Genomic DNA, 27,549 nt, shown 5'->3' with positions numbered 1-27,549 from the left:
GCAGCCTGCACTAGGCCAGCAGGTACCTGCGTGGGAGCTCTGGGCTTTGACACCTTCTGGGCTTGGGGACATCCAGTCCCCGTCCTCTGTAAATTTAGCCCAGTCCTGATGAGCTAGACTTTCTTCAGCCAGGGGTCCTTTGTGTCTCCCCCAAATTACACAAGGCTGTTTTCTTGCCTAGGTGGGCATCTGCCCTGAGGAGCAGGAAGCTGGGTAGTCTTAGTGGCTGGAGCTGGCTGAAACCACAGCGCAACATGAGGGTTCCCCGTGCCCCTTCCACCATGCTTGTGCTTCAGGATAATTTGTCATGACATTTTCCAGTTAACAATTCTGACTGCAATTTGACTATGGTTTTGGTGGATTTTTTTCTCCTGCCTTGTGGTTTGAGGGAGAGGGGAGGGGGAGTTGGTTGGCAAAATGGATGTCTTGGTCCTGGTGTCAGGCTGGTCCCCGCACAGTCCCTTTTCTCAGCGGTATGATGATCCCAGCTGTGAGCATCGAGGTGCCAGGAGTAATTAGAAGTGCAGCTATCAAGTGTTACTTTGTTCACAATGAGAAGTACTTTTTTTTTTTTTTCCCCTCCTTGTGAACTTTTCACATTACTGGGCTGAACAAAATGGGTGGAGATTTCTTCTTAAGCTATTTCTATTGTTATATAACTTTGATAGCGACATTAAGTGAGTCTTTACTGGCTCGGCTGAGCCTTCTGGAGCCTGTTGGGTGTTAAATGGGGTTCTCTGCTCAGTGACCTCCAACAACAACTGACGTCTCCTGATCTAAGCCCTTCCTGTTGTTTTACTGGTGACGGTTAGTTTTCTATTAAGCTCATTTGAGTCCTGCACATTTTTACCCTCTGCCCTTTAAAGGGAGGGACTAATGTTAGTTTTGGCTTCTGAATGAAAACTTTGCTGTTCAAGCTCACAACAGAGCAATTGCAAAAAAAGAAAGAAAGAAAATTTAAATTATAAATCATCTTTAGCATCATGGCATGCCCATTAACAGCTGACTTCACTGTCACTATTATCTGTAGGAAATTATTTCCATGTGAAATGTTCCCAGTATCAAGCATCCTACAGTCTTTGCTAGTCCTTGAAGAATCATGAGTTGTGCTTAAAAATTTGCGAGATTTAAAAACTTGCAATAATGCATATTTGGTATTTCCTTCTGCCTTTCAATGTTTAAACCTGCATGGGTACACAAAGGTCACATTTTCAGACTTTTCTCCTTAGCCCTCAGGGCTAGAAACTTGAAAATGAAGGCGAGATTGTCAAAGAATCAAATTCTTCTAGAGCTTGAGGGAGCAGGGGAGGAAGGAGAAATCATATCGGTGAGAAAATCCCAAGAGCTGGCAGAAAAATTAGTAAGTGGGAGGCAAGGGATGCTTTTCTTTCCTTGCTGATGACTGAGGCTAAAGAGTGTAAATCACAGTGCTGACTTAATTTATAAAGATTTTACTTAAACATTAAAAAAAAAAGCGAGTGGATTTCATCATCACATTTTTAAGCCAAGCTGGTTCAGAGCCCCATGGTATATACTTAAAAGCAAAAGCAAAGAGAGGATAGAATTTCAATCATAACTCTGGATTTTGTATATTCAATGGATGAAGTTTGATGCATCGATGTACGTTCCTACATGTGTCATCTGAAACATTTCTTTTGAGTGGGAGCATTGTCCAGGCCTCCAAGCTTCACCCTGACCTTCCTGAAGGCAGAGCTGGTCACCCACCAAACCATTCCTCTTCTGCTGCTCCTGAAACCAGGACAATCTCTAGGTAAATACTTCACAATGCAACCAGATCACATAAATTACAGCAAATTGCAGGCTGTTCAACACATATGAAACTGATTTGGATGAAGGGAGCTGGCTTTCAGCTCACAGGTAGTAAGTAGAGTTTACATGTATGTGGAGTGCCATGTCAAGGTAGGAGCGAAAACCCAAAGAACTGTTTTTGTTTTGTTTTTTTCTAGTTAAGCACAAATTAAATTATGCAGCTTAATGCTATTCGAACAGACCTTCACGTTTATAAAATTAACAGATTAAAGAGTTCCTGAAAGTATTGGCCAAAATACAAGAATTAAAAATATTTTAAGAAAACAGCTTTGAACCAATCCACAAATGAAAATCCTCACTGTCATATTTATTTGCAGATACATGAGACATTCTGAAATCAGGGCATTTTATTTTCCCTTAGCATTGTGTGTTTAATTTGGAAGTCCTGTATTTTAGACCTTCCACTGAATCAAAAACCAAAACAAAGAGACTTCAAAAGCCATTGTTACTCCATTCAAGTCTAAACTCTCCCTTTGTTCCTTTAGCTAATGAGTTTATACTGTCCTGCAGGGAGAATTGACACCAGCCTCAAGTAAATGAAAGCAGGCCAAATGTTGGTAAGATCAGAGCACTAAAGTAATTATGGGTTGATTAAATGTTTATCTTCTTTACAGGTGGGAAGGGAAGAATGAAAATGAAGTGGGACGATGCAAAGAGACTGGCAAGATTCATGTGACAGTCAATCACAAGTACTACAGGCCAACTGAAGTGGTAAGAAAATGCCCTCTCTTAGCTTTGCAAATGAATAATCCAATCACTCAGCCAATAAATTGCTGCATTTGGCCAGCAGTCTGTGAAAACGGCTTAATTGCACTCCCGCTGCCAGCTTTTAGACCTCTAAATTAGCCTGCTTGTTGGCCCCTCACAGCCAGCTACCTGGGAAGAAACAAGCAGCAGGCGGGAGGAGCGGGTGGCCCTCTCACGGAGACACTGCTCCACTTTGGTCACCCTCCCTGAGTGGGAGAGGCGGTGCTGGGGGGGCTAAAACATCATATGGGAAACAAAACAAAGCATAAAACAGCTCGTTGTGAATGGGAATATGGTCATCTCTTCTCCAGCTGCAAGTAGGGAAAGCAGAAGGTGGGCACTGATGGGCTTGATTATAAAGTACCACCTTCTGTGTTTTACGGTAGTATTTCATCTCCAGCCACTGAGTATCCCCTGGTCCAGCTTACATCTCTGTAACTGTGGGTGCTGCAAAATGCTGGTTTAGATGTGCTTGTGTGCTTTGCAGGGTCCCACTCAGCAAATGCTCATTTGCAGGACACATCTTTACTCCCAGGAATGCCTCAGTGAAATCTACCAGCGGTGCTAAACCAGCACGTGCTGCTGGCAGGACCAAATCACTACTGTGCTCCAATCACCTAACGCGAATTCTAGGAGAGGGAAAAAACCAACAGTATTTCCAGGTCAGGCAGGATGGTGGCAATGCACTGAGATGGTGCAGGATGAAGCCTGGTTTCTGGACACAGGGAACAGTAGCCCCAGTTGTGCTACGTGGGAGTGGGTGTACCCAGGAGAGGATTCCTCCTCTCCTGGGGAAAGTGATAGGAGCCCCACTGGCTGCTGACACAGCATCATCTGTCAGTGTGTCCATTCAGAAGAGATGTCTGATTCAAGCAAGGGGGTGACAAGAGCACCTTTGTGTTGTTGACACAGATTGCAGGGTGGGAGTGGGGGGCTGCATGTGTGGAAGTGGGCATGGATTCTAAAACTGAAATTCCGAGGGGAATAGAGACTTTCATGTTACGTTAAAAAGGCTGGACCTGTGCATTGGAATCAAATGCTAGGAAGTCATTAAGAGCTGTCTGTCATTCTGTGCTGTGGTAAGGTGTCAGGGTGATAAGGAGGACAGAGACAAAAGGACTTGCCAAACAGGAAAAGGACACTTGACCCAACAAGTCTGTGCTTTGTGAGACCCACTTTCCTGCTTTGTCATACCTCTTACTAACAAGTACGTATTCACTCCTCAAAATTCATAGCTAGTGTGTAGCTCTTTGGAAGTCCTTGCTGTAGTTTTACACTATTCATGTGCTCAGACATATTCTGCTGAAATAGTGCTGCCCATGGTCTTCTTCCTCTCTGTCCCTTTTGGTCTCCTTTTGGGAACATGGTCTCTGGATTTTAAATTCAGTTCATTATACATACTGTTTTGGGACAGTGCATAAGCACACATCCCTCAGGAATACTTGTAATTTCTAGTGGGTCCATACACAAGAATAGGGAGGTATTCAACTACAGAGTGGAATGTGGCCTTGAAATAAACACATTAGAAGTCTGATGCTTATCTGAAATTACCTGGTTTGTCATAGGCCACCTTCTCCATCTCTGTATTCCAATACCCCCATCCTGCCTTGCTTTTAATACAGTCCCGACTTGGTTCCTGTGGAACCCAGGAAGGCTGTGAAGCTGCTCAAGCATGATCAAGGTAGAAGCACAAAATGAAGTACCTTTGTCTTAAGGAGCATGCAGAGGAACTGTGAGGCAATTCCTCTATAAAGAGATGTGATATCCTTTTTTTCCAATCAGTTTCCTTTTTCAATCATCTCAGAATGGATACCCAGAATCACTTCCTCCTTCCTTTTAAATTCTAATTTGTTTTCCATTCCTTGTCGAAGGCAGGCAAACTACTGTTTGTTTCATTCAGGGAATCACATCTGTGCAATTCAAAATACTAGACCGAAAACCAATCTGTCACAAGAAAGCAAGGAAAAGCAATGAAATAACTAAAATGGACTCATGGCACCTGTCCCCTCCTGCCACTTGTACCATACTGCTGAAAGCAAGAAAGCCTGAGGTTGACATTTTGGGAGGGATCTTAGCCAGATCATTTAACAGGAATTCTGCTGTTGAATCACAGCTGACACAGAAAATCTGATGCTCAGATTCTCATGTCTTATTTAGAAACATTTCTGTCTGTCTTTCTAAAATTTAACATGGTATTCTGGAAATTGAAAATAAACATAATTTAATCTTGTGTACTGTCAGTTCTGACACTGCCAATACATTTATTTGAAAACACATTTGTTTTCTTCAGTTAGTGATCCCTGGGGTCAAGGCCTCCCATTGAAAAGCTTAGCTGTACTGAAGAAGAAACCTTGAAATGTGAGACAGTCTTCTGGTCAAACTAAGTAGACCCTTTGAATGCCTTGGCTCTAAATCTTTTCACTCTTCTTTTGACTGCTGTGGGGCCCCTTGATATTTACTGGCCTTGGGAATTGTTCCTGCTAATGCTTCTAATGCCTGTCTCTCTCCTTCCTTCCTCATGTCTTGCCAAATGCAAACCTATCAGTATCATTTCTTTCAGTTTTTGTCAAATTCCTGTCAGTATATTTTCTGACTCTTTTAAAAATGTTTTTGGAGGCTAACCTGCTGTAAGGATTGGGGAAAAATTTTTGCTTCTGCTTTTCTTAAAATGAACAATTTTCACAGGAGCTTCATGGCAGGTTTGCTTTCTATGCTGGAGGATATACTATGAAAGGTGCTTTCACTTATTTTACAATAAAGCTTTTTTTACAAGCTTTTAAAGAACATGGCTAGAAAAGTCATGCTTTACATTCATCTTCTGCTCTAGGTGTGCAAAGATCAGTTTCCACTAAGATTTACTCACCAGTGAAATGTAGGTACTTCAGAAATTACCTCACTAGTCTTTTCTACTTACAATCAGAATGTTCACGTTGTAGGTGGGCAACTTAGTTTATACTTGGATTTAAATAACCTATTTGGCATTCACAAAAATAATGTTAAAATAATTTTAAATTTCTTTCAAAAGTCAAAACTGAAGTTCAATGAGCTGCCTCAGTGAGTTGGAAACAAGCAGTCCTGCAGCACATAATGGCGTAGGCACCAGGTCTCTCAACCCTTGAAGTTGGGTAACTTTTACAGAGTTAGGGTCTGTCTTTAATTTTCTTATCTTTCAGCAGGACAATTACTTTTAATTTGTATGCATGAATTTTCCCCCAAGAATTGCACAATTGCTTCTAATTAAATTTTGCACATTAAGGTGTTTGAGTAAAAGTGCTTCTATTATTTTTGCATGGCAGATATTAAGCTAACAGTTTTATAGGAGCTTGCTTCATTTCATTGCCTTTTCCTGCAACAATGAAGATCAACTCCAGGTCTCACTGGTCTGTTGTGTCATCACAGAACTTAGATGTATATATCTCTCAGTTAGGAGTTTACATCACTTTTTGAAAGGGGAAAATAAAAGAATCCTCCCAACCATATGTAAATGTTGTTTTTTCTCCGAATCTAATGTTCTGCATGTGTTACGGGCAATTCCTCCCCTTTCCTCCCACCTGTTTCTGCAGTTGTCCTACAGCTTGCCTAGCATAGGAACTGCAGGTTGTATCCATGCATCAGATTTGTTATGGGCTGGCATGGCTGTAACTGAGGATGTACATACATCATCAATGCAAATTTCCTTCTTTTAAGCAAGCCTGGAAACTGTCACAATGTGATGCTAATATTTAAGTAGTCATCTGGCCTCTTATTATTCTTCTTCAAAGGAAAAAGGGCATGCTAACTTCTTCCTTTTGTTATATGACTTAAGCAATTAAGCATTTTTCTCCCAATTCTTTCTAGCACTGATATAAATGAAATATATATATATACATATATATATGTGATTTCTCAAGTCTTATGTGTGTCACTTATACTAAATTTTGCATTTTTGCTTAACTGTGTTTGGCCTCAGTTACCCTTTTTCCTCCTTAGAATTAAGCAGGATGGCTTTAAATTTCAGTTCCTTCAGATGTTTTTTTAAAAATTCAGCTCTGTGTTTCCCATGTTTCATAGGATTCCAGTAAAAATTCCTTGGGGCATATCACATTCTCCCAAAGTCAGCTTTCTTCAAGTCAAAAACATTTCTGAACTCCTCTAAGTGTTCCTGCCCTTAAGAGCATTTAGAGTCTAATGAAACCATGATCACAAACCCCTAAATGCCCCACACTTCCACTTTAGTTTTCATACAAGCTTCATTTCCTACTCTTAAGTTCAGAGCTGCCTGTGACTGTAAACTGTTCCAATATCTGCATGAGGAAACACGTGCTTCCCTTCCTCAAGGATCTTTTTGCTCATCAATGTCAATATATGGCCTTTATTAATACTCATGAAAATGAAATGGGAACATTCAAGGAAGAATAATCTTCAGATGATTTTCCTGTCTATTTTCCTCTAGCAGTCAGGTAATGAAGTTGTGAATTGTCATAAAACCGACAGTCTTCTCTTATCTGTTTTCTTTCCTTCTAAAAATGTATGTCAACATCTGAAAACTATTGCCTCTGCTGTCCTTAATTCTTCTCCAAGCTGACTTTGCTTCTGTCTCAGCCGAAATGTTTATATTTTCCTTACTTTAATCTCAACATTATCTCTGCATTGCTTTGCCATCCTCTTCCTTTTATTTGTCCCTCCTGCTAGTAAAACCTGCAGTAGATTGTTTGTTTGTTTTAGTTAAGGCCTTACATATCAGGCATTTCAGAGGTATCTCTGAAAATATACATGTCAAATTCAGCCAAGTAAAATAATGATTAGTAGTAACTTGTCTCTATAGCATCTAAGAGGCACTTAACATATTCTAAATATTTCTCAACAAGCACGTGAAAAAGGGTTTTTAAAAAAATAGTACCACTGTGTGTCTGCCTCTCAAACATGTGTATGGCAGAGCAGACAGCACAGCTCGAGTGATATCATGAAGTGGCAGCAAAGCTGGGGGAGAGCCTGATGGCATTGTGTTCTGCTGTCATTCCTGGGGATGCAACCGTCCTTGCACAGGTAGCTTTCTATTTTTTTTAATCTTATCCTGATTTTGTTCATCTTAGTTCTTCCTTAGGAGAAAGGAAGATCATTATTGCTATCAAGTTTTCCTCTCAATAGGTCACCAAACCGGAGAAGCTTCAGCAGGCTCATGTCCAGTCTTGCTCTGTGTCTTATTTAATCCTCTTAACAGACTTATAGCAGGAGCCCTAGCTTACCTCCTTTCTAGCGGGAGCAGATACCTAACAAGTGCCCCTCCAGCCCTCCCACACAAATTCTGGCTTTTTCCTTCATAATTAGCTCATTACATCAGTATTAGACCAGCACATCCAGTAAAGGAATCCCTCTGGACATCACTGCTCATCCACTGTGCTTTACTCAGTTACTCTCTTTGCGTCATCCTGCTCCTCCTCTGCTGTGCCTCCAACAAAACATTTCTCTGGCAACTTCTACAGCTGGCTCTGTTCCCCTTCTTCCTTCACCACCTCTTTCCCTGCTGTCATTCCTGTGGTTTTGAAACCAGCGATGTGTCATCTGTGACCTTCGCATCTTCACTGATCTTCCTGAGACTCTCTGTGTCTTCTTTCCCATCCCGTAATGCCACAACCATCTGACAAGACTGGCCAGAGGAAGAGGGTGTCCTTACCACCTGGGGTCTAGGTTGGAGTGCTTTTGCACCTTGGGTGTTACACCATATGTTCGTTTACAAGACAAATAGTTTTTCTTTGGAAATGTTCAGACTGGATGAAGAAATCTCTGACTGATTTTGGGCAATGCAATTTTCCGATCTGGGTGCGTAAAGAGATTGCAACTCCATTGAAAAGCTGGTGTGTAAAGATAAAGCTGTCATCCAGGCAGAAGGGTTGGTGGTTTTGATTCATTGCTCATTTTTCTAAATGCTGTTGACACATAGCAATTAGTGGCAGTCTTAGATGTGACAGATCTCTGCTCAACTCCTGAAAACAGATTTTTAAATTAAACTTAGGTGACTGGAGGATTAAGGCTGAGGGAGAGGTGAGTGAGGATGGAAGGCTGTCTACCTCCTTAATTAGACCCTACCTGATTCAGCCAGGCATCCAAGCAAGTGCTTCACTTCAAGGGCATGAATAGTTAATAGGGACAGTTTCCATACGAGTAGCTAAGAGTGTGCTTATGTGCATTGCTGCATCTTAATATGAAGGACAGCAATTTATCTGTAATGGGAATTGAGAAGGCCAGCCCAAACACTGTGGGAGCTCAGGAGGTGCCAGCTGATTATTCTTGTTTGCCTGCTCCATTGTACAGTGCCTGGGAGCAGAGATGCTGAAATAGCTCAAGACACTTTCTTTAGTCAGGTTCTTTTAGGGTAGCTTTTAGTAGGTAGGCAAGAAGGAATTATACCAAGTTCATGTAGTTTGTAGTTTTAATCAACTGCTCCAGCCCGTAATTCTTCTCTGCCTTCCCGACAGTGGGGGGTCTTACTGCCACCTCTTCACTTATTCATGTTTATTCATGCACAGAAAGTCTCTTTTAATCTCACCTCTTATCCCCTTGCTTCCCCCTTCTCTTGGCCTGCCATTTGGCCTCCTCCTCCCCCTTGTTATCTCTCTCTGTTGTCTCACCCTCATTTGGACCATCCCTTGTTTTCTTATCACTGCCTATCCTATGCCTGTCCCATACAAACACTCCAGCAGATGTGGTGGGAAATGCAAAGCCTCTGAAGGGAAGTCATGAGGGTGGGAGAGAGCCTGGAGCAGGCAAAAGCCATGACAGAAGGCTCAGGCAGCACCAAGACACATTTGTCACAACTGCTAGGTTTTCCCTCCTGCCAGCAATCTCTACCACCAACAGCCTATTCCCCATTTTCTGTGTGAGATCAGACATTCAAAAGAGCCAAACTGTGCCTCAGACCACATTTTGGAGTGTCCAGTGAGACTGGCAGAGTGGCGCAGCACAAATCTGTTCCCATCAGGCTTTTCTGAAGACCTTAGTGTCAGAGGTGCTTGAGGTCACTTACACACCTGATTACTGTTCACATTCAAAAGTGGGAGCGTGTCTGAAGATCTGTCTCACTTTCAGATGCTGTTTATTTTATTTTACAATGGGTTTTTAGAAGTCAAGCAATATGTTAACAATACTGTTCTCATTTTGACTGTGTTTCCCATGTCGTTGTAACCTTTTCTTTCGAGTGTGCCATGCCAATTCAACCCTTGCAACAGTTTTAGAATGGCAGCAGAGAACTGTAAATGACATGATTTATATAAAAATAAAAATGACTTTTGAATGCAGAGGATATGAGACAGAGGTAAGGTTTCCTTCAGAAAATCTGGAATTAAGGGCTAGGCTTAGTTCTAATTTCTCCAGCCTTAGCCGGAGCTTGCTTGCCTTCAGCTGTTTGTATTTTATTTTATGAGTGAGTGGGTGTACAAAGGAAAATGACAGCCCCAGAATGTTCATGTGTTTCATCTGAGAAGCCATGAGATGGTTGTAGAATTGGCAAAAGTAGTTTCTGCTGGGTTTGGGTCAGCAGAGGCCTTGCCATCAGCCTTTTCAGCATGGAGTCCTCCAGTCAGGGGTTTGCTGCGGAAATAGGTGTCTCCAGCCTGGGTATGCCATGGCACCTAATACTTTTCTTCTTGAAAGATAGTACTTCAAGCCACTGATTCTCAAATCCCATGCCCTCTTGCAATATATTTATCAATTTTATATGAGAATGAGTGCAGTTGTCCCTCTGAGGGACAGTCCAGAGCAGTGCGAAAGGGCCATTTGGACCAGGTTAGGAGAAATGCATAAAGGCACAGTAAGTTCTTAGGAAGGAGGAGGGTGTGGGGTTTTGTCTCCAAAAGCTTTCATTTCATGATTTTTCAGGTGTTTCACAGTCCAAAAATGACAGTAGACATCTATCAATTTCTTTTATTTCTTTAGTTATCTGAAGTTTATTCCCCTAGAAACTGTGGGATGTTTTAACTTCACCTGTGGGGAAAAAAAGTCAAAAAATATTCTGCTTAAAAAAAATCAAAATTGTCCCTTCAGTTTTTCTAAGGAAATCCTGATTTGGGGGGGAGGAAGGTACTTTTCTAGGGGAGTCAGAGTTTATTTTAATTTAGTCCTAGAGGTCTTCTGTCTCCGCCAAAATGTCAACAAGGAGTTTTTCTTCAGACCCATCCCTGTCCTTCACCATTTACAATTTCTCTCAAGAGGGAAAATAGTTGAAAGGAGGTGGAAGTTTGGAAGTGGTTGTTTAAAAAAATAAATCTTCACCTTTCCCCTCTATCACTTTTAGAGTCACCATTTGTAAATTAACAACTTCATGATGGAGGCATGAAGAGGTGGGACCTTTGCTATTATTGCTACCCTGTGATGATGATGATGTTGAGGAGTGCTTGTTGAGTGATGTTGAGGATCACCTTCCATACCTTCTTGTCTCATATTTGTATTCCAGAAAAAAACCATAGCAGTGATTCGGACCATATCAGAACTTAAAAACCTTTTACATTATTAATTATTTTTTAGTATCCTTAATGTTTCCCTGGTGTTCAAGAAGACCTTGTATGGTTGAATAGCAGGGGAAATTGAGCCTTGTAGATATAAACAACTTTTTTAAAACTGGGGGGGGAGAGGGGGGGTGCGGGGAGGGGAAGAAGAATTGTTGTTGCTGAATAAAACCTGAGAATAATTATCTCTGTGTCATAAACATCTACAGTATTTGTCATGAACCAGGAAATGGTTCTTCTTGCCCATCTTGGATGTTCCCCAAATTGTCTGATGTCCCAGCTGGATGGGTGAAAGAGGAGACAGTAATTATCTGCAGGGCAGGAGAGACTTAAACATTAAGAGCTTTATGCCTAGGATCAGCTGGAATTTTTTGCTCATTCCTCACATATAGTCTCTGAGCTCACCAAAGCAGACAATATGAAAAATATTAACAGGATTCAAGAAGACATTAGTAATAGATTAAGAGTGCATGCCTCTCTTGTGAGACTTTTTCTTTCTTGATTTCTTCTTTTTTTTCAGTCAGAAAATTCTAAAGGTGAGTAGGTGAAGTCAATTTTAATAATTCACAGACAATAATACATCTATTTCTTGTTTGACAGAGCTAGTGTTTAAACTATTAGCATTGTCTGGCATAACATGAAACAGGGTCACTCATCCCTTTGAAACCTCTAACCTGGCCTCATTTGAATTTCTTCCTTCCAGCTTTGCCAGTACATTTTAATAGTCTTCGTAGAGCTCTCAGCTGCCTTGTGACTTCAGACTTTATCTACCAGGTTGTGGTTAGGAGTAGAGTAAGACAGCACCATTCCTTGTCAACTTTTCTGTGTGCAATGACACAGAAACCTCAGTGCTACAGCTAGCCATTGAAATTCAAAACAGACCACTCAACTGCTGAACAGAAATGGGTTTTTAAATCAGATTTTGTCTTTGGAGCACCATTCTGTAATTTTTGAAAGCACTCTTACTTTTTATTACTTCTTCCAAACTGCTGAACAGGAACTACTTTGCAGTCATGCTTTGTATTGATTAGCCGTAAAGGAAAAGGGGGAATAACAATAATGAAAACAAAAAAATATGGTTTAAAATAGGACACCTGCCTGTTTTTTTGCAGTGATCTATGACAAGTTCATGTTTTTAATTCACTACATCTGTTACCGAGTTAGTGGTTGCAGACCTTAGTTTTAAAAATTTCCAGACCGGGTAACTAGGAGTTTAATTGCTTTTGTGCTTATTTTTAATTCTGTTTGACCCATAGAATACTACACTTTTACCTTCTGATTTTGAAAGCAAACCCATATATTGAAGCTTCTTTACAATAACAAAGACTTCTGACTAAAGTAATTGGCTGCCACTATAGCTTTTCCTTAGATAACAGTTGTAAATTTCCAAACCACTAATCTTTGGCAGCATTTTCCTCTTGATCCAAGTTTCTGTTTCCATGTGTTGGTGGAGATTAAAAAGTGGGTTATGAAGGTGAAATTGGAACCAGAGGAAATGTGAGGTTTTAGGAAAAGCTCAGGTAGGGCCAAGTTTGCTCTGTCCACTGTTTTCATAGCTGTGAAACGAAGCCTACTGGGGCCTTTTCTTGTACTGCAGTGTCACCACTGATCACGCATTGTGACATTTGCTCCTCGCTCAAAACAATTCTTCTGTAGGGCTAATCCTATAAAATTACCACAGTCTTTTATCCTGCACATAGTTGGCTGAAAGGGCTTGCAGATGAGTATCCAAGGTAGTATTTAGGTGTTTTTCCTGACCTTCCTTTCTCTGTCTCCTCCCCAAGGTGCTTATTGTTATTATCTTTGTATTTTACATATTTGTTACATGCCTTCTGGATGGCTTCAGGGCTTAAAATAAAGGCCAAAATTAATCTTGACTGATGAAGTAAATCCCAGGAGTGAGATAGCTCAGGTATTATAAACAAGAAGTTGTCATGACTAGAATGTGACTAGCCCTATAGGTAAACCACCCACCTCTATAATAATTCAATAGCTGTGTGGCATAAATAAATGCAAGGAGAAGGGGGACACAAGAGTAAAAACAAAAACACAGGAAGATGCCCTTTTCACCACGGTAGAGATCCACAGCAGGGAAAATTTATGAGCACTTGAAAAACAGCCAAAGGGAGTTGGTGATGGATGACAGGCAGTTTGTGTGCTGGAAAGCTCACAAGAAATATTCTTAATTTTGCCTTCTAGTATTAGCAACCACAATTAATTCTACTTTAGCTTAACTGCTGAATGGAATAAAGGAAAAAAAAATGATTGACTTCATTAAGATCTTAAATATGGCCTTGTGAAGGATTTCCTACTCCAGAGTAATGCCTGGACAATTATCTTTGGTACCCTTGATAACATAACTTGCTATGACTGAGAATACCATGGATGCAAACATCTGCATCCAGCGGCCCCTTCAGCTGGGATATACTTTCAGAGAAAGCAGGTTTCAGGGCCATGCTTGCTGGGTGAAAAACGTACGTGCAGGTATGTGACAGCTTGTGCACTTGCTGTGGGTTTTGTGAGGATCAGCATTATATACCAGAGTTCATCAAATGGGCATTTTGTACACTGGCATGCAGACAACTTATGACTTACCAGGACTTTGAGCTGGGAGGGACCATTAAGAAATGTGACAAAGTGGCTGGAGTCGTTGTTGCTTTTGGCTGGGACTACCAAGTATTCTCCTATTTATCACAGAAAGAGGAAAGGGCCTGCTGAAGTGGTCAGGGGAATGTAATCAATAACTCTTTTTCCACACACCAACCAAGGAATGCCAATGAATGACAGCTAGAGACAGAAAGAGCTAAATGCATTAGATGTGAATGCCTCCTTGGTTTGTATACCAATTTTTCCCCTGTTGCTGACTACCTTTTTTCCTGTAAAACCTGCAGAATCTGTGTTGTCCCGCAATGTCTTTTTTAACTGCCAAGAACTCAGAGAGACAGTGTTTGCAGAGCAAAACCTCAAAACCTCTAGAGTGTCCTCAAACACTGGGTGATGTAAAGGCTGTCTCAGGGTTCCTGTGTAACCTGTTAAAGACAGTTCAGGAGATTGGTGTGCTCCAATGGATGTATCACACCTGTGTGTCACTTCCAAAAGCCATAAGGAGATTCTTAAGGCAGAGAAATGAACTTTATACCAAGTTCCTCTACAAGAAAATGTTCATTTTGTATCAGGGTTCAAATTGAAGGAATATCCAATTAGAATTTTTTGCATTTCCCTTTTATTCTTTGCTGTCAACTTGCCATATTTTTGCCTTCTCATAAAAAGTACCATCTAACCAATTACAGTGATCTCTGTAGAAATGCACCTTGAAGAAAAGCATTCTGTTGATGTAAATTATTTTAACATGGACTTTGGATGTTAGAGAAATTCCTGAATAAGGGAAGGGAGGTTTAGACATTTCTGTAAGGATACTAATTTAAACAGTAATGCTAATGGGAAGGGATGACTTGACAATGCACTGGTGGAGGTAAACAGACTCATTTCTGTGAAAAGGGTGTTGACAAGCAGTGATTTTAGGGAAGTCTCCAGACAGAGTCCAGACTCTGACTTTAGGGATTTAGGCAATATAAAAATTATTATTAAAAAAAAAAAGACAACTCAAACATTTACATCAGCTGTGCCTGCAGCTTTTTCATTTTTCTTTTTTTTTTACATACTTTTTTTCTATTAAACATTTCCAGAAACTTTGTACAGTTAAGCCTAGCACTGTGAAAAGGACTAATACCCTCTTTTGATAAGCTCTTCCTGTGTTGCTTTTGTGTCAAATCGAGTATATTTCAGCTTCGAATTTAGGCTTCTTCAAAAGAATAGAATATGTAGGGCCTTGAGCCTGATAGACCTCATGTGGACCTGAACTGAAATAATCCCATTGAGTATCATGTTTTTGAATATGAAGTGCCTTTGAATATTCTCATGGCCTTAGGCATAGATACAGGGATGACTCCCTCCAAAACCAAGTTCCAGGCATGCTGACAAAATCATTTCCTCATGTCCCATAGAGTGTTTTGCTTTGGTTTGTTCACATACCCCAAATTAATTTTTATTTTGCCTACAAAGGTGGTGCTTTGTGAAGAGGGAGCTTACAAGCATCCTGTTTTGTTGCTTCTTTTTTGCCCCCTCCACAAAACATCCCACTGAATGCTGCTACAAAGAAAGCAGATTCCCCTGTCTGTACCCTCAGATCCCTCCTGAAAACTCTCATTGCCTTCAAAAATCACTGCACACTCGTGGTGATGTGCTGTAACTTCTAGAGCATCTCGATGATGGCTGTTGTTTGTTGTTGTCTTCTTGCACTGTGTCTCTACTTATTTGTGCTCCCTTTCCTGTACTGTGGGCATGGGAATGCAACTTGATCTAAAGATTTAGGCTGAGCAAAGGAGAAAAATGGAGTCGCAACAGTGTGAAACGCTTCAGTGCAGCAGAAACAGAGTAAATTAGCTCATATAAAAGCCTGTTTTTCATGGTAGCAGTATGACTTCATGTTGTTAGCTGGTTCAGTAATGTGCAGCATGGCCTTGGATTATGAACATTTTGTGCAGGAAAATTTCTTTCGGTTCTGATTTGCAGCACAGCTAGAGTAGGAAGATCCTGGGTGATGGCAGAGATTTTCAGAAACAGGCTATAATAATCACCATTATATCTTTGTAAAGATTTTAGATAAACATGTGTGGGAAACTATTTTTTACATCTTTTAAGATTCTGCTCCATAAATGCTGACTTTCACCTGCATGCAAAAGTTGACGGAAGGATACGAAGCCTAGATAGGTGTTTGGGTAACAAGACAGCTTTTCAGTTCACTGAGACCCAAGCAGCTCGTCCTCTTGCTGGAAATTCTTTGGATACCATCTTTAAATGTTTTACAGTATTTTTATTAGTACTTTCCACTCTTTGGTGGATCAATGGAAGTCTGTTCTGAAATTTTAGGCACTTCTTTCTTTGCATTAGCGTTTCAAATTAATGGTCTGCAACTGTAAACTTACATAGTTGTACTGACACATTTTTTAAATATAAAGCTCTCATGTTCCTGCAGTTAAAGGAAGATCCAAAGAAAATGAGAATATCTGGCACTCCAGTCTCCACTATCAGCTCATTAGCCGATTCTGCAAATTTATTCTTCATGTGGAAAAAATGTTGTGACGTATTGGCTTGTTGGCTGTATCATAGAAGTTACACTGGTAACTGTGTTACTATAAATTTCAAACCAGTGCATATTTTCAGCAGTTGCAAGGTATCTTCACGAACGGTTCTGGTGGCGCACTTTAGTAAGACATATTTTAGATTCAAAATGCTGGAAACATTGTAGGCAGTAAATGTGATTTCATCCAGCCCTTATATGGATTGTATAGTACCTGGCTTTTTCCTCTTTCAAAAAGATGCAGTTAGAATCATAGACTAGAATCATAGAATATCCTGAATTGGGAGGGACCCATAAGGATCATCAAAGTCCAACTCCTGGCCCTGCACAGGACACCCCAAGAGTCACACCATGTGCCTGAGGGCGTTTTCCAAACGCTTTTTGAACTCTGTTAGGCTTGGTGCTGTGGTCATTTCCCTGGGGAGCCTGTTCCAGTGCCTGACCATCCTCTGAGTGAAGAACCTTTTCCTGATAGCCAAACTAAACCTCCCCTGATACAGCTTCAGGCCATTCCCTCAGTTCCTGTCACTGGTCACCACAGAGAAGAGATCAGTGCCTGCCCCTCCACTTTCCTATGCTGGGAAGTTGTAGAATGCAGTAAGATCTCCCTTCAGTCTTCTCTTCTCCAGGCTGAACAGACCAAGTGACCTCAGCTGCTCCTCATACTGTTTCCTCTCCAGACACTTCACCATCTTTGTTATCTCCTTTGGATGCTCTCTAATAGTTTAATGTCTTTCTTCTATTGAGGCACCCAAAACTGCCCCCAGCACTCGAGGTGAGGCCGCCCCAGTGCAGAGCAGAGTGGGACAATCCCCTCCCTTGCCTGGCTGGCGATGCTGTGCCTGATGCCCCCCAGGACAGCACTGGCCCTGCTGGCTGCCAGGACACTGCTGACTCGTGTTCAGCTTGCCAGAAGAACCCCCAGGTCCTTTTCCACGGTGCTGCTCTCCAGCCTCTCATTCCCCAATTTGTACATCAAGTACCTAATACATCCAAATACACCTATCCTGTCGTTTTTCTACTAAAAATTGAAAATTCAGTGTTAAGGATCAGTTTGTCGTTGATTTGCTGTGATCCTTGGGGAGTTTTATATGATTTCTGATGCTAGACTCAGAAAGTTTTGTGCAGAGTGCTTGGGAACCCATTTTCATTTAAACTGTGGCGTTCCTATACTTCTACAAGAAAATGGGCTTTACAAGGGAAGTTTATTATTACCAAACTACTTGAGTGAAGGCTGAGGTATCAGCTTATTTCTGCTAATGGCAATGTCATGTGGAGAATGTACACTATTTTCACAGGGCTGAGCCTTGTCTCCTGTCCTTTTTCTTTTCAGTATGTGCTGGTGCACTGTGTGACTTATACCTCTCTGTTGAGAAACATTGTCTCCATACTTTATTACTCTCCCTAGCCTTACACTTAATTCTCTGCATTTTGATCGCCTAATGAACCATTTTCCAATAGCGTCATTAGTCATTCCACTATTTTCCTTCTTCTTTCCCCCCAAATGTCTGTTATCACTCCTTTTAAATGTATTTTAGACATTGCATTTTTACTGTTACATCTTTTCAGAGCTAAAATAATTCTGGTTTACTTATTGCTTTTTCTTTTTCTCAAAAGAAATATGAGACTCTTGTCCCAGAACGCTAATTCCCCACTTTTGTTACAGCCCAGCATCTGTACTGCTTTCAGTTTTTGCTGCCCAGCTGGCTGAACATGCAAGTGTCTTATCAATCTTTTTGCAGAAACAGAACTTCAGGTTATATTCTAGGAGACGCCTTTTAAAAACATCTCCAAGAATCACAGAGCAAAAACAAAAAAAACACATGCCTGGAAATATTCTACTGGCGAAAAGAAGGGAAAGAGTCCAGCTTCTTGGTGTAGGTTGTTGTCAGGTTTTTTTTTCCCAGATATTGGTAAGTGAAACAGAACTTGATTTGGTGTTCATTCTTGATGAAATGCACGTGTCGTGCGTATACATGTGCTTTCTCTCTCTTTCTTCTCTGTTTAAATCCCATTTAAACAGTGCTCAGTGACGGCTGGGAGTTATAATCCATGTGCAACTCTGTCATGAGGCAAACACCAGCTGGAGGGATGGCTCTACAGTCTGCAACCAGTTGAGTTGCTGAGGAGCCATAAAAAAGGGAAAAAGGGGTTCATGAGAACTCAAACAGTGCCTTTTGGAAAGTGTTTCTTACACTCTCTTAAGAGCTGCAAAGTCTGTATCTTGTACAGTTTCTTGTGCTTAGCCAGGGACAAGATTACATAACAGAAAATGACAGAACTTCACAGCCAAATTGGTACTTTCTCAGATTTGTTTGACAAGGTATTTCACACAGCTTCAGAGTAGACTGAAAGAACCTACAGAAAACCTGCTGTTTACTACATAGAAAGAAAAACAATTTTTTGTTCTTTTTATTGAAGGAAACTTTTTTTCCCCTGACAGAATTAGGAACAGTTGTGAATATTTCTATTTGGTTCTTTACTCCTGATAGATGTTTTCATTAAAGTCCCAGTTTGGATGCATTTGTAGAAGGTTATCTGAAGAAACACAGATGTTTGGAAGTTTACCATTCTTTTAATTAAATAACGTGTTAGGGTATATTTATAGCTTTGCTGATCCAGAGCCATAGGTTAACAACTCTTGTACTCCAATACTATTGAGTAATTGCCCAGAGCACTATCCTAACACTTCTGTAAAACAAAGCACTAGGGACTGTTAGTGTAGAAAACTGCAGAATTTTATAAGGGAATTTTACCAGGGAGCACTATTAAAAATAAATACCTCTATTTATGGGTGTTGGCTAATGAGTGGAACATTAGAAAAAGATGCTAAGTAGTGATGGCTTCAGCAGTAGAAATTACAAATGACAACAGATATTCCTGAGTGGTGAAGATATCATAATTGCTATTACTGAGCTTCCTGCCTGGCTTCCTTGGTGTTATGCTCAAAAATAGCAAAGTAATTTACACCTGTGTTGTAGAAGAGCAGATCTTGAGAATATTTGATGATGGTATTAGTTAGAACAAATATTCTGGCTACAAGGGTATTTGGACTTGGGGATCTTCAGATTAAGTACATCCCACCCTTCCTGCTTGTAATTGTCTGCCAAAGCAGCACACTAAAAGGTTAGTGAAATGAGAACCTTAGGAACTGTTGTTAGTGGAGAATGAGAAGGTAGCCTTACAAACTGCATAGATCCTCTTAGGATCACATTGAATTGAAGTGGTTGTAAGTTGTGGGCTGTGAAACAGATCTCTTAACATTTGACATACACTACAAATGGAGCCATTCATTCTTTGGGTGAAATTAATTTTAATGTACTGTGGTGCTGGTGCCTGTTGTAGACCATCTTGCAGCATACAGTGGCCGAAGAGGTAAAGTATGGAAATGATCAGTCGGGTGGAGGTTGAAATCCTGACCACAGCAGCCTTCAGTGGAGCCCAGGTCTCATTTGCATGGTGTGTTTTCACAAAAGGGATCCTACTTCCTGGGGAGTGCATGCATTCAATAAAATGCTTTATGCCTCTCAGTGAGGGTTTTTGATGGGATGACTGCAAGGGGAGGGAATGATGATCCTGCCCTAAGCCTGGGCAGTGTAAGAATGGGAATTGCAGTTACAATTATTTTCTTTTGTTTTGGTAATTTAAAGAAACACACATGCATACATATACACACAAACACTCTGTCCTGACAGTTTGGAAACCTTTGCCTCTTTCCTTCTGCTTTTTCTTTGATGAAATGCTGTAATTAGAAGGCCTTGTACTGCAGCTCCATTGCCACTCAGATGCTTTCACTTACTTGCTATGATCATTAAGAAAGTCAGCTTTGAAGAAAAAAAAAACAGTGATAGCATGCTTAATTCACTCCCAAACTCAGTCCCACATTAATAACTGACAGTAATCACACTGCTATTAGATAGAGCCTTAGAGGGACACTGCAGGCAGTTCCCTGGGATCTGAAGTCCTGCTTCAGGGTAGAATTTGTAAGTGAGACATCCCCTCCAGGGTTACTCACAGAGGAAGGAAGGGATGGCCAGTGTCTTGGCCCATAGGCTTGAAATTCTTGCCAGCAAAGCTGGATCTCTATGAAAAGGTCTGCAGTTCAGCAGCGCTGTGGTATAAATACACCTCTGCAGCCAGGAGCAGTGGAAAGACAGAGACACTGAGGGAAGGCTTACTTCAGCTGTAAATGTTCATCCTTTGGAAAACAAGTATTTTATTTCACCAGTCATACCCAATTCAAAGGTTCTTAATATAAGCATCTCAGAAGTGACCTCAATTTTCCAAATCAGCTAACACTGACTGACAGGCATTGTTGACATGATAAAGAAAAGCAGTATATTTACTGCAACTAACCTTGCCCAAGCATAATTGTCTTCAATAGTGGCTGAGGTGGCAACTAAGTGGTGTTTTCTGTTGATTTCCATATTCAGTTACCTTCAGATAAAATGCTGTTCTTTTAATTGGGGGTGCTATGAGCTGAGAATAACAAGTTTTACTTAGCTGACACAAAGTAGTACAAGTACAAAATTTTGCATGCATTCAGTGACAGCTCTGACCATAGGCTGGAGAAATGTGACATCCGTGCAGACAAGCAGAAGAGGCATTGAACACTTTAGGATTAAACTGAAGATTTTTAGTGTCTAAGTTACTTGCATTTTGAGGTGAAAGGGTTAATAGTTCTCCAAAATAAAAGTTTCAAAATAAAAGTTTTTCTTTGGAAAAACAAAACAATAATTGTTATTTCAGCAAGATTTTCAACTTCAGAAGCTTTTTGTGACTTTAAATTCTCTCTGTGTTTTCAGTCCTAAGCTCTCGATCTAGGATTGGTGTAATATAACACACATTATGCTTGGCTTCCTAAACAAGTTTTTATTAAGTTACTGTGCTCTTTGCAATCTTGGAAACTTTTTAATTCTCACTTTACACTTCACAGCTATCTCCGTGTGCGATGCAAACACTGGCTGTAAAATGAGCAAGTGAAACACTTCCCTGCAATTAAGAAAGGAGGTGGTTTCCTCAGTGGAAATCTGCATTGGCCATAACAAGAGCTACAACTCAGCATCTCATTTAACACTTCAGATTGTCTTTGCATATGTGGGCTAAAGTCCAACAGCTTTAGGAAATCCTTGGTGGATAGTAATCTGGAACACAAAAAGCAGAAGTCATACTTCAACACAATTGATAGCCTCTACTAACTAGAAGTCTTTGGGCTAAATTATCATGGAGATGCAATTAACTGTCTTTCACAGAGAGGGTGGGTCCTTCCAGATCCAGGAGGAGAGGTCACAGATGGGGTGGTGTGGTTATGTGGTTAAGGGTAATTTGGCTTGCTCAGAAAAAGGTCCAGGCTCCGGGCACTTAGGCTGAACACATGCAAAGCCAGACAGCAAGAAATGCCATGTACCACCAGTCTACCACATCTGCCACCAGATGACCCATCCAGACTGCAAATTCAGGCTTTTTTTGCTTTTTTTTTTTTTCTTTCTTCCTGTGTTTTCTGTCAAGAAAGTAACTTTGACTTGCATCTCTGACTCGCCCTGAGGAAAGGGACACAATCAAGTGGGCAGTCTTTAGTCTTGTTGACTCTGTGGAAAGGAAATAGATTATAATCTTTCCTCCAGGTATTTGTTGTGCTGAATTCCCTCAATGGGTTCTCAAGTATTTTATTATGCATTTCATGGGGCTCCTCAAGCTGTAAGCTCCAAAGTGGAAGGGAGTTTCATTATCAAATTGTGATTAGTGCTATGTCCAAAATGTGAAATAGTTGAGTTATTAATTTGTTTACATGTCTGAGACAAAGCAAGTAGAGAGAGTCACCTCTTTTTGAGAAAACACGCTTTCTTGGCAGAACTTAACATAGATGTTTCCAGCAGAGTTTTCTCTCTTTTGAGTCTGTCTAGTGTAGGAAGAGAAGTGTTAGCTTCCCAGTTCAGTTTGAGATTTGACAATGCCCAAGGGAAGGGATGCGTCAGTTTTAAGGAATCCCCCACGCCCCACAAAACTTGGAAATTTTACATTTATAACATCATGTCTGCCTTGAGGAGGCAAAATGTTGTTATCAGTATTAACCTTTAGCTAGTTCTGTGTATTATTTTCAGATGGGCATATTTAACTCAAAAGCCAGCTTGGCTACTGCTCTGCATCAATTCTCAACATTTCATGGACATCAGCATTTACGTATCACCTTATGTATAAATAAGCAAGGTAAGAATCACAGTTTGAAAAGATCTGATGATCTTTAACTGTTATTAATAGCTGTACCTTCTTTGACTTGTTTTTCAATGCAGTTTTAAAGGCAGGCATAAGGATTTGGGACAGTTTTGTTGACACAACCCTTTCAGATCTTCTCTTCCTGGAAAATATCCGCAGACTGAGCAAGCTTTGTGAACCTTGTCATTAAACGCTTTATGCCTCCTCCCAGTTGCACAAATGTCACTTGGTTGTATTGGATGTTCTGACCTTGCAATTCAGACATCAATTTCTTCCACATTTATAATGATTTATATTTTTTTTCTTTTTGTATGATGTAGGAAAATCAAACTAGTGTATTTGGGATCCAAAGTAGCCATGGGTTAAGGGAGATTGCCACAGCTACAGTCACAGACATTTGCTTTTCATGCTTTCTGATACAGATTCTGAGCACAGAAGTGAGAGCTCAGTCTGTCCCCCTGTTATTCAGTAGTTTGTGTTGCCTCCACCTTGTCCTTCATGTCCTGTGAGTACTTGTCTTGAAGTCCTGGCCTGCAGAGACACGTGCTGAGCTCCACCCTCCCACTATGTGTTTTAATTTCTCCCTGGTGCAAAGCAGGCCCAGGGAAGTGGCAGTCAAAGCAGTGACACAAAGTCCCAGGCAGGACTCAGATGGGATCTTTATGAAATTGCAGTGGCCCTACTCTGTGAAGGCAATGCTTTTCCAATGCTAGATTGAGTACCAAGAAGAACTGGGTTCATGGAAAAAAGTGGAATAGCTTTACCTCCTCTTCTGTCTTTCAAAAATCACTGGATTCTGAGTGGTACAGGCATTGTATTCTTGCAGAAGTTAAAAGTAATTTTGAAAGCAAGGAGGAGAGCAGCATAGCTGTTACTTGATTTTGGAGGAACATGTTCTCAGCATTTCTAGATGTAGAAAATTCCTTGAAAAATCCCAGCGGATTAATATTTTCCTGTCTGGTGAATCTGGCACAGAAACTAAGATCTGGGAATTAGGATCAGTTTTAAAATTTTACAGATCATGAGAAATCAAACCAGAGGAATGTCACTAATTCATTTCATGAGGTGTTCATCTCTGCACTGCCAGGAGAATAACTGCTATATTTAACCGAGCAACAGCTCTGCAGCCAAAAACAGCGGATAGTCCCAACTCATTAGTTAGCTAAGCTTCATTTCTCCCTCCCACTCCCTTCTATCATATCTCTGGTGGCACAAAGCCCATTGCAAATTTGAAAGTTGCCTTTCATATGGCGAGGCTGCACTGAAGGAGCAGCATTAAATGTTTTTCACACATTTTACTTTTGTCACTCAGATGTATTTAAAGGAGAGATAATTTCCGTCCCTGCTGGCCCCTGCTGCTTTAATCCAATTATTTCTTTAAATGTGCTAATAGGCTCAGATTTCCAGTTTATAGAATGCATTTTCAGCCTGAAGTGAAGTGCTGTTCAAGAGGCAACACAAATTTCAAGAAAGAAAATTAAGGCTCTGCTTTACTTCAACAGCAGTGTGCTGGTAAATTCAGATCTGACTGCAGCAGGGAGCTCTGACTGTGAGGGCTGGCTATGTTTAACACACCACCTGCATTCAGAAAGTGCAACCAAGCACATCTGCTTCTGAGTGCCATGCTTGCCATTCAGTTTCCGTGTACGCAAGTCATTCATCTCTTTCACGTCTTTGCTGTGATTTCCAATGCAATGTGGCCTTTCCTTAGAATCTTCACTTTATCACTTGAAGAACCAGAACCTTAAAGAAACCCTGTGAAAAAACTGTGTAAAGAGATGACTTCATAAACTGTAGGTTGTGGACATCCTAAAGGATGGAAAAGTTGTAGGGCTTGTAAGCAGCAAGGTTGACTAGAACTGAGACTTACAGGTAAGGGATCCCTTTTTCCATCAGCATTTCCCAGCCGTTTTGAGGTGGTATCATGAGCACACTGAAAAACTGTGAATTGCAAAATTTTGCAATAGCTGTTCACCTTTGCAGACTAATGGAGAAAATCTGTTTTGTGGCAAGGTGGAAGAAAACAAATCCAGCCAGTGAATGAGGGGAAGACATCTCTGCTGGTGCTTATCGTAGAAAGTCATATCAGTTAAGGAGCTGCTCAGATGGCACCCTCAGAAAATCTCTCCTGAATGTCCCAAATAAGTAGAATCATAGAATAATTTAGGTTGGAAAGGACCCTTAAGATCCTCCAGTCCAACCATTAGCCTAATACTATTAAGTCCACCACAGAAAACAAAATCTTAGATATATAAATTCTGTTGAAAAAGTTTTTGGAATCAGTAACTTTGGTGAGTGGTGAGGACTACTGTGGAAACATAAGTTTCATTCCAAAGATGCATTCTAAGCAGTGGAGTATGGTGTGCTTAAGCCAAGACATATCCATTGAAGTGTACATACTGTTGCCAGGATGAAATGGTTGGTTGAGTAAAATGATATTTCACTTACTATCTGAGTTTAGGGAAACATCTGAAGAAGGTGGGAGCAGAGTGACTATCTGCTAAGAAGAGAGTGGCAGACTTGAGCCCAAGGTTCCCTCTCCTTTTCTTTTCTTGTTCTGTACGAGTGCATCTGATGCTATTCATGTTAAATGTTCTCAGACTATGTGGATGCTTCTTTCCAAAATATATTATGCACATATATATGTATGGTATTATGGAGGTATTTCACCTGCCAAAATTTTTTGCTATTTTTGATAGCAGTGCTTCATGTGCAGATATTTACCCCCAAGGAATTCTAGCTGCATTTGGTATTGCAAAGTCAGAGGAACCCCAGCTTTTCATAGACTTGTTTTCATTTGTTGATGTTAAAGAGCAATTGTTTGCCTTAATCTCTTTTTTTCTTTTATCTATACCTATCCACTGTATTTCCTTTTTAGTGTGTGTCCTTCACAACTTTTCCACCTTTGCTGATCCTAGCATAGAGGTACTTTTGCTGTTTGCTGTTTCTTTCCAGCAGATACGCTAGCGTAGTTTCTTTGGCTTAGTGCTTTACAGGTCTGAATCCTGGTCTTGGAATTTCAGGCACTTAAAGGCTTTAATTCCCTTCTTCCGTCTCATTTGTATCCACCTAAAACAGGGCATGATCAAACTCCACCTATTTCCCTCTCACTTTCTGACTCACTGGTATTTATTTATACCTAAGTTTCTCAGTAGATTTAAAATAACAGCTTTTATTTATGGACATCCCGTCCTTACCTTTTTTTTTTTTTTCCAAAATGATGCAATAGTAAATATTGGCAGTTTTAGCATTTCCCTTGTATGAAGGTTCCTGCAGGCTTGTTTGTATCTTCTAAGCACCAGCATACATGCATTTTACAGATCCATTTAGTTTTCAGGGTAAATTAATTTACTCTGATAATGAAGAGTTGTCACATAAATCTGAAGTACAAACCCTTAATTTCTGGCAACTATATATGTATAGTCATATATGCCTGTATTTTTACACTCCTAATGAGCTATCATTTGCTAGCCAAGATGTTTTATGCTTTATTTCAGAGACATTATTGTTGTTTTACCCTGGAGTAAGTAAGCACTGTTTATGTCCCAGTAAATCTTCTCCTGGTCACAGCCCACAAGAGTGTTTGTTTATGGTCCACAAAATCTGGATCACTTTCTCTCATCTTTTCCCTTGCTAAGTGTGTCTGCCCAGACTAATTTAAACTTAGAGAGGATCATCAAGTGAACCGCATTTACCAATATGACTGTCCCCATGGGGAAATCTGGTAAATGCTGCAATGCCTCAAGAAATGCTGAACAAACTAGTCAGTAAGCAGCCTCTTCAGGGTCTGTGCTGCTTACTTCAGGCACATTTGCTCAATGATGCCACAAAAACATGGTCTGGTGCTTTGGTTGTCATAGGTGTCTGAGCCTTTGGGCTTTATGACAATTTTGATGCAGTTCATATGAGGTGGGAGAACAACACTACTGGTGACTGGCCAGGTCTGAGCCACACCTCTGCAGCAGGAGTGGAGCCCAGCATTCCCTGGGGAAAGGAGACAGAGGTCTCTGAGAGTGGTTGTGTCCATTGAGGTGCAGAGGAGCAGGGGGCAGCTGCTGAAGTGAAATACCATCTCTGCTTGGGCTCACATCTACGAGTGTTTTTCCACCCGGGGACTATTTCGTCTCTGCAAAAGATGTCCTATATATCATATTTATGGATGTGTATAAACACAATATGTGTATCAGTAGAGGGAGAGAGAGATATAAATATATACATATGTGTGTGTGTCTATATATGTAAATATATGTATGTATAATACACACAAAACTTAAGTATACATTAACCAAGATAAGCTGTGTTTGCCAGTGCTTTAATCTCAGTGGGGGACTGTTATTGCTGGAGTCAGACTCTTGAGCACCAGCTGAGGGTAGGAAACGAGATTCTGGCATGCAGGGTGTGGGAGGAATCTCTCTTTGTCTATTCCCCCTTATTTTGTTTCAGAGTACATACACAAATAACATTCACATGTGGCCACGAGTGATGTAATGCAGGCAACTGACTCCAAAAGAAGCTTCTCTTGTGAGCGTAGCCCCTTCAGAGCATGTATCACTTTATACTGCTATTAAATAATATGTTGCCATGCCACAAGGTAATATGAATCATTTCAGAATGCATTTCTTTTTCTGTGAGAAGTTGGAAACCTGTTTGTGTCTTTATCATCCTATTAGTTTATATAGACAGAAGAGGCTACTTCTGTCTGTATATGGCTCTACATGTGCATATAGACGGAGAGGCATGAGACAAATTTCTTCTGGCTTGCCAGATTTTTGTGTTTTAATCTGTTTTCATTGCCTTTGCCTTTTACTTAGAATACCAGAAGTCTGTGGCACATAGATGCTGCTGTCTGTAGCTTGATCATCAGGTTAATGCTGTGATTTCCTGTCTCAGGAGTCTGTGGCTGCAGGGCACAGAAAGTACTGTAAAGCCTGTTTTCTTGCAAACTTGTTTGTGCTCCAGCACAATCCACACAGCACAGACCCATTTCCAGTTGTTTAAATTAATTACAACTAAGGCAAAATTTGCCTAAATTGCTAATGTACTGGGTAGGAAACAGAATAATAGAAAATCACAAATTTCTGCAGGCACCAGGGGAAATATGAAGCTGGTGTTTGGAAAGTAATCACAAAGCTGCAGCAT

The 27,549-nt window shown here is 40.6% G+C and overlaps 1 protein-coding gene across 2 annotated transcripts in view; it reads left to right on the top strand.

Annotated features, from left to right (window-relative positions):
• Positions 1-27,549, top strand: part of GMDS (GDP-mannose 4,6-dehydratase) — a 414,967-nt gene that overhangs the window by 338,209 nt on the left and 49,209 nt on the right. For both annotated transcript variants that reach the window (XM_032116667.1, XM_032116660.1), the window contains exon 9: positions 2,445-2,541. In XM_032116667.1, the coding sequence (XP_031972558.1) occupies positions 2,445-2,541 (97 nt within the window). The remainder of the gene's footprint in view (positions 1-2,444; positions 2,542-27,549) is intronic.

Source organism: Corvus moneduloides, chromosome 1, assembly GCF_009650955.1.
Source record: "Corvus moneduloides isolate bCorMon1 chromosome 1, bCorMon1.pri, whole genome shotgun sequence".
Taxonomy (NCBI): Eukaryota; Metazoa; Chordata; class Aves; order Passeriformes; family Corvidae; genus Corvus; species Corvus moneduloides.
The sequence above is the reverse complement of the archived record's forward strand: the minus strand, read 5'-3'. Positions and strand labels throughout refer to the sequence as shown.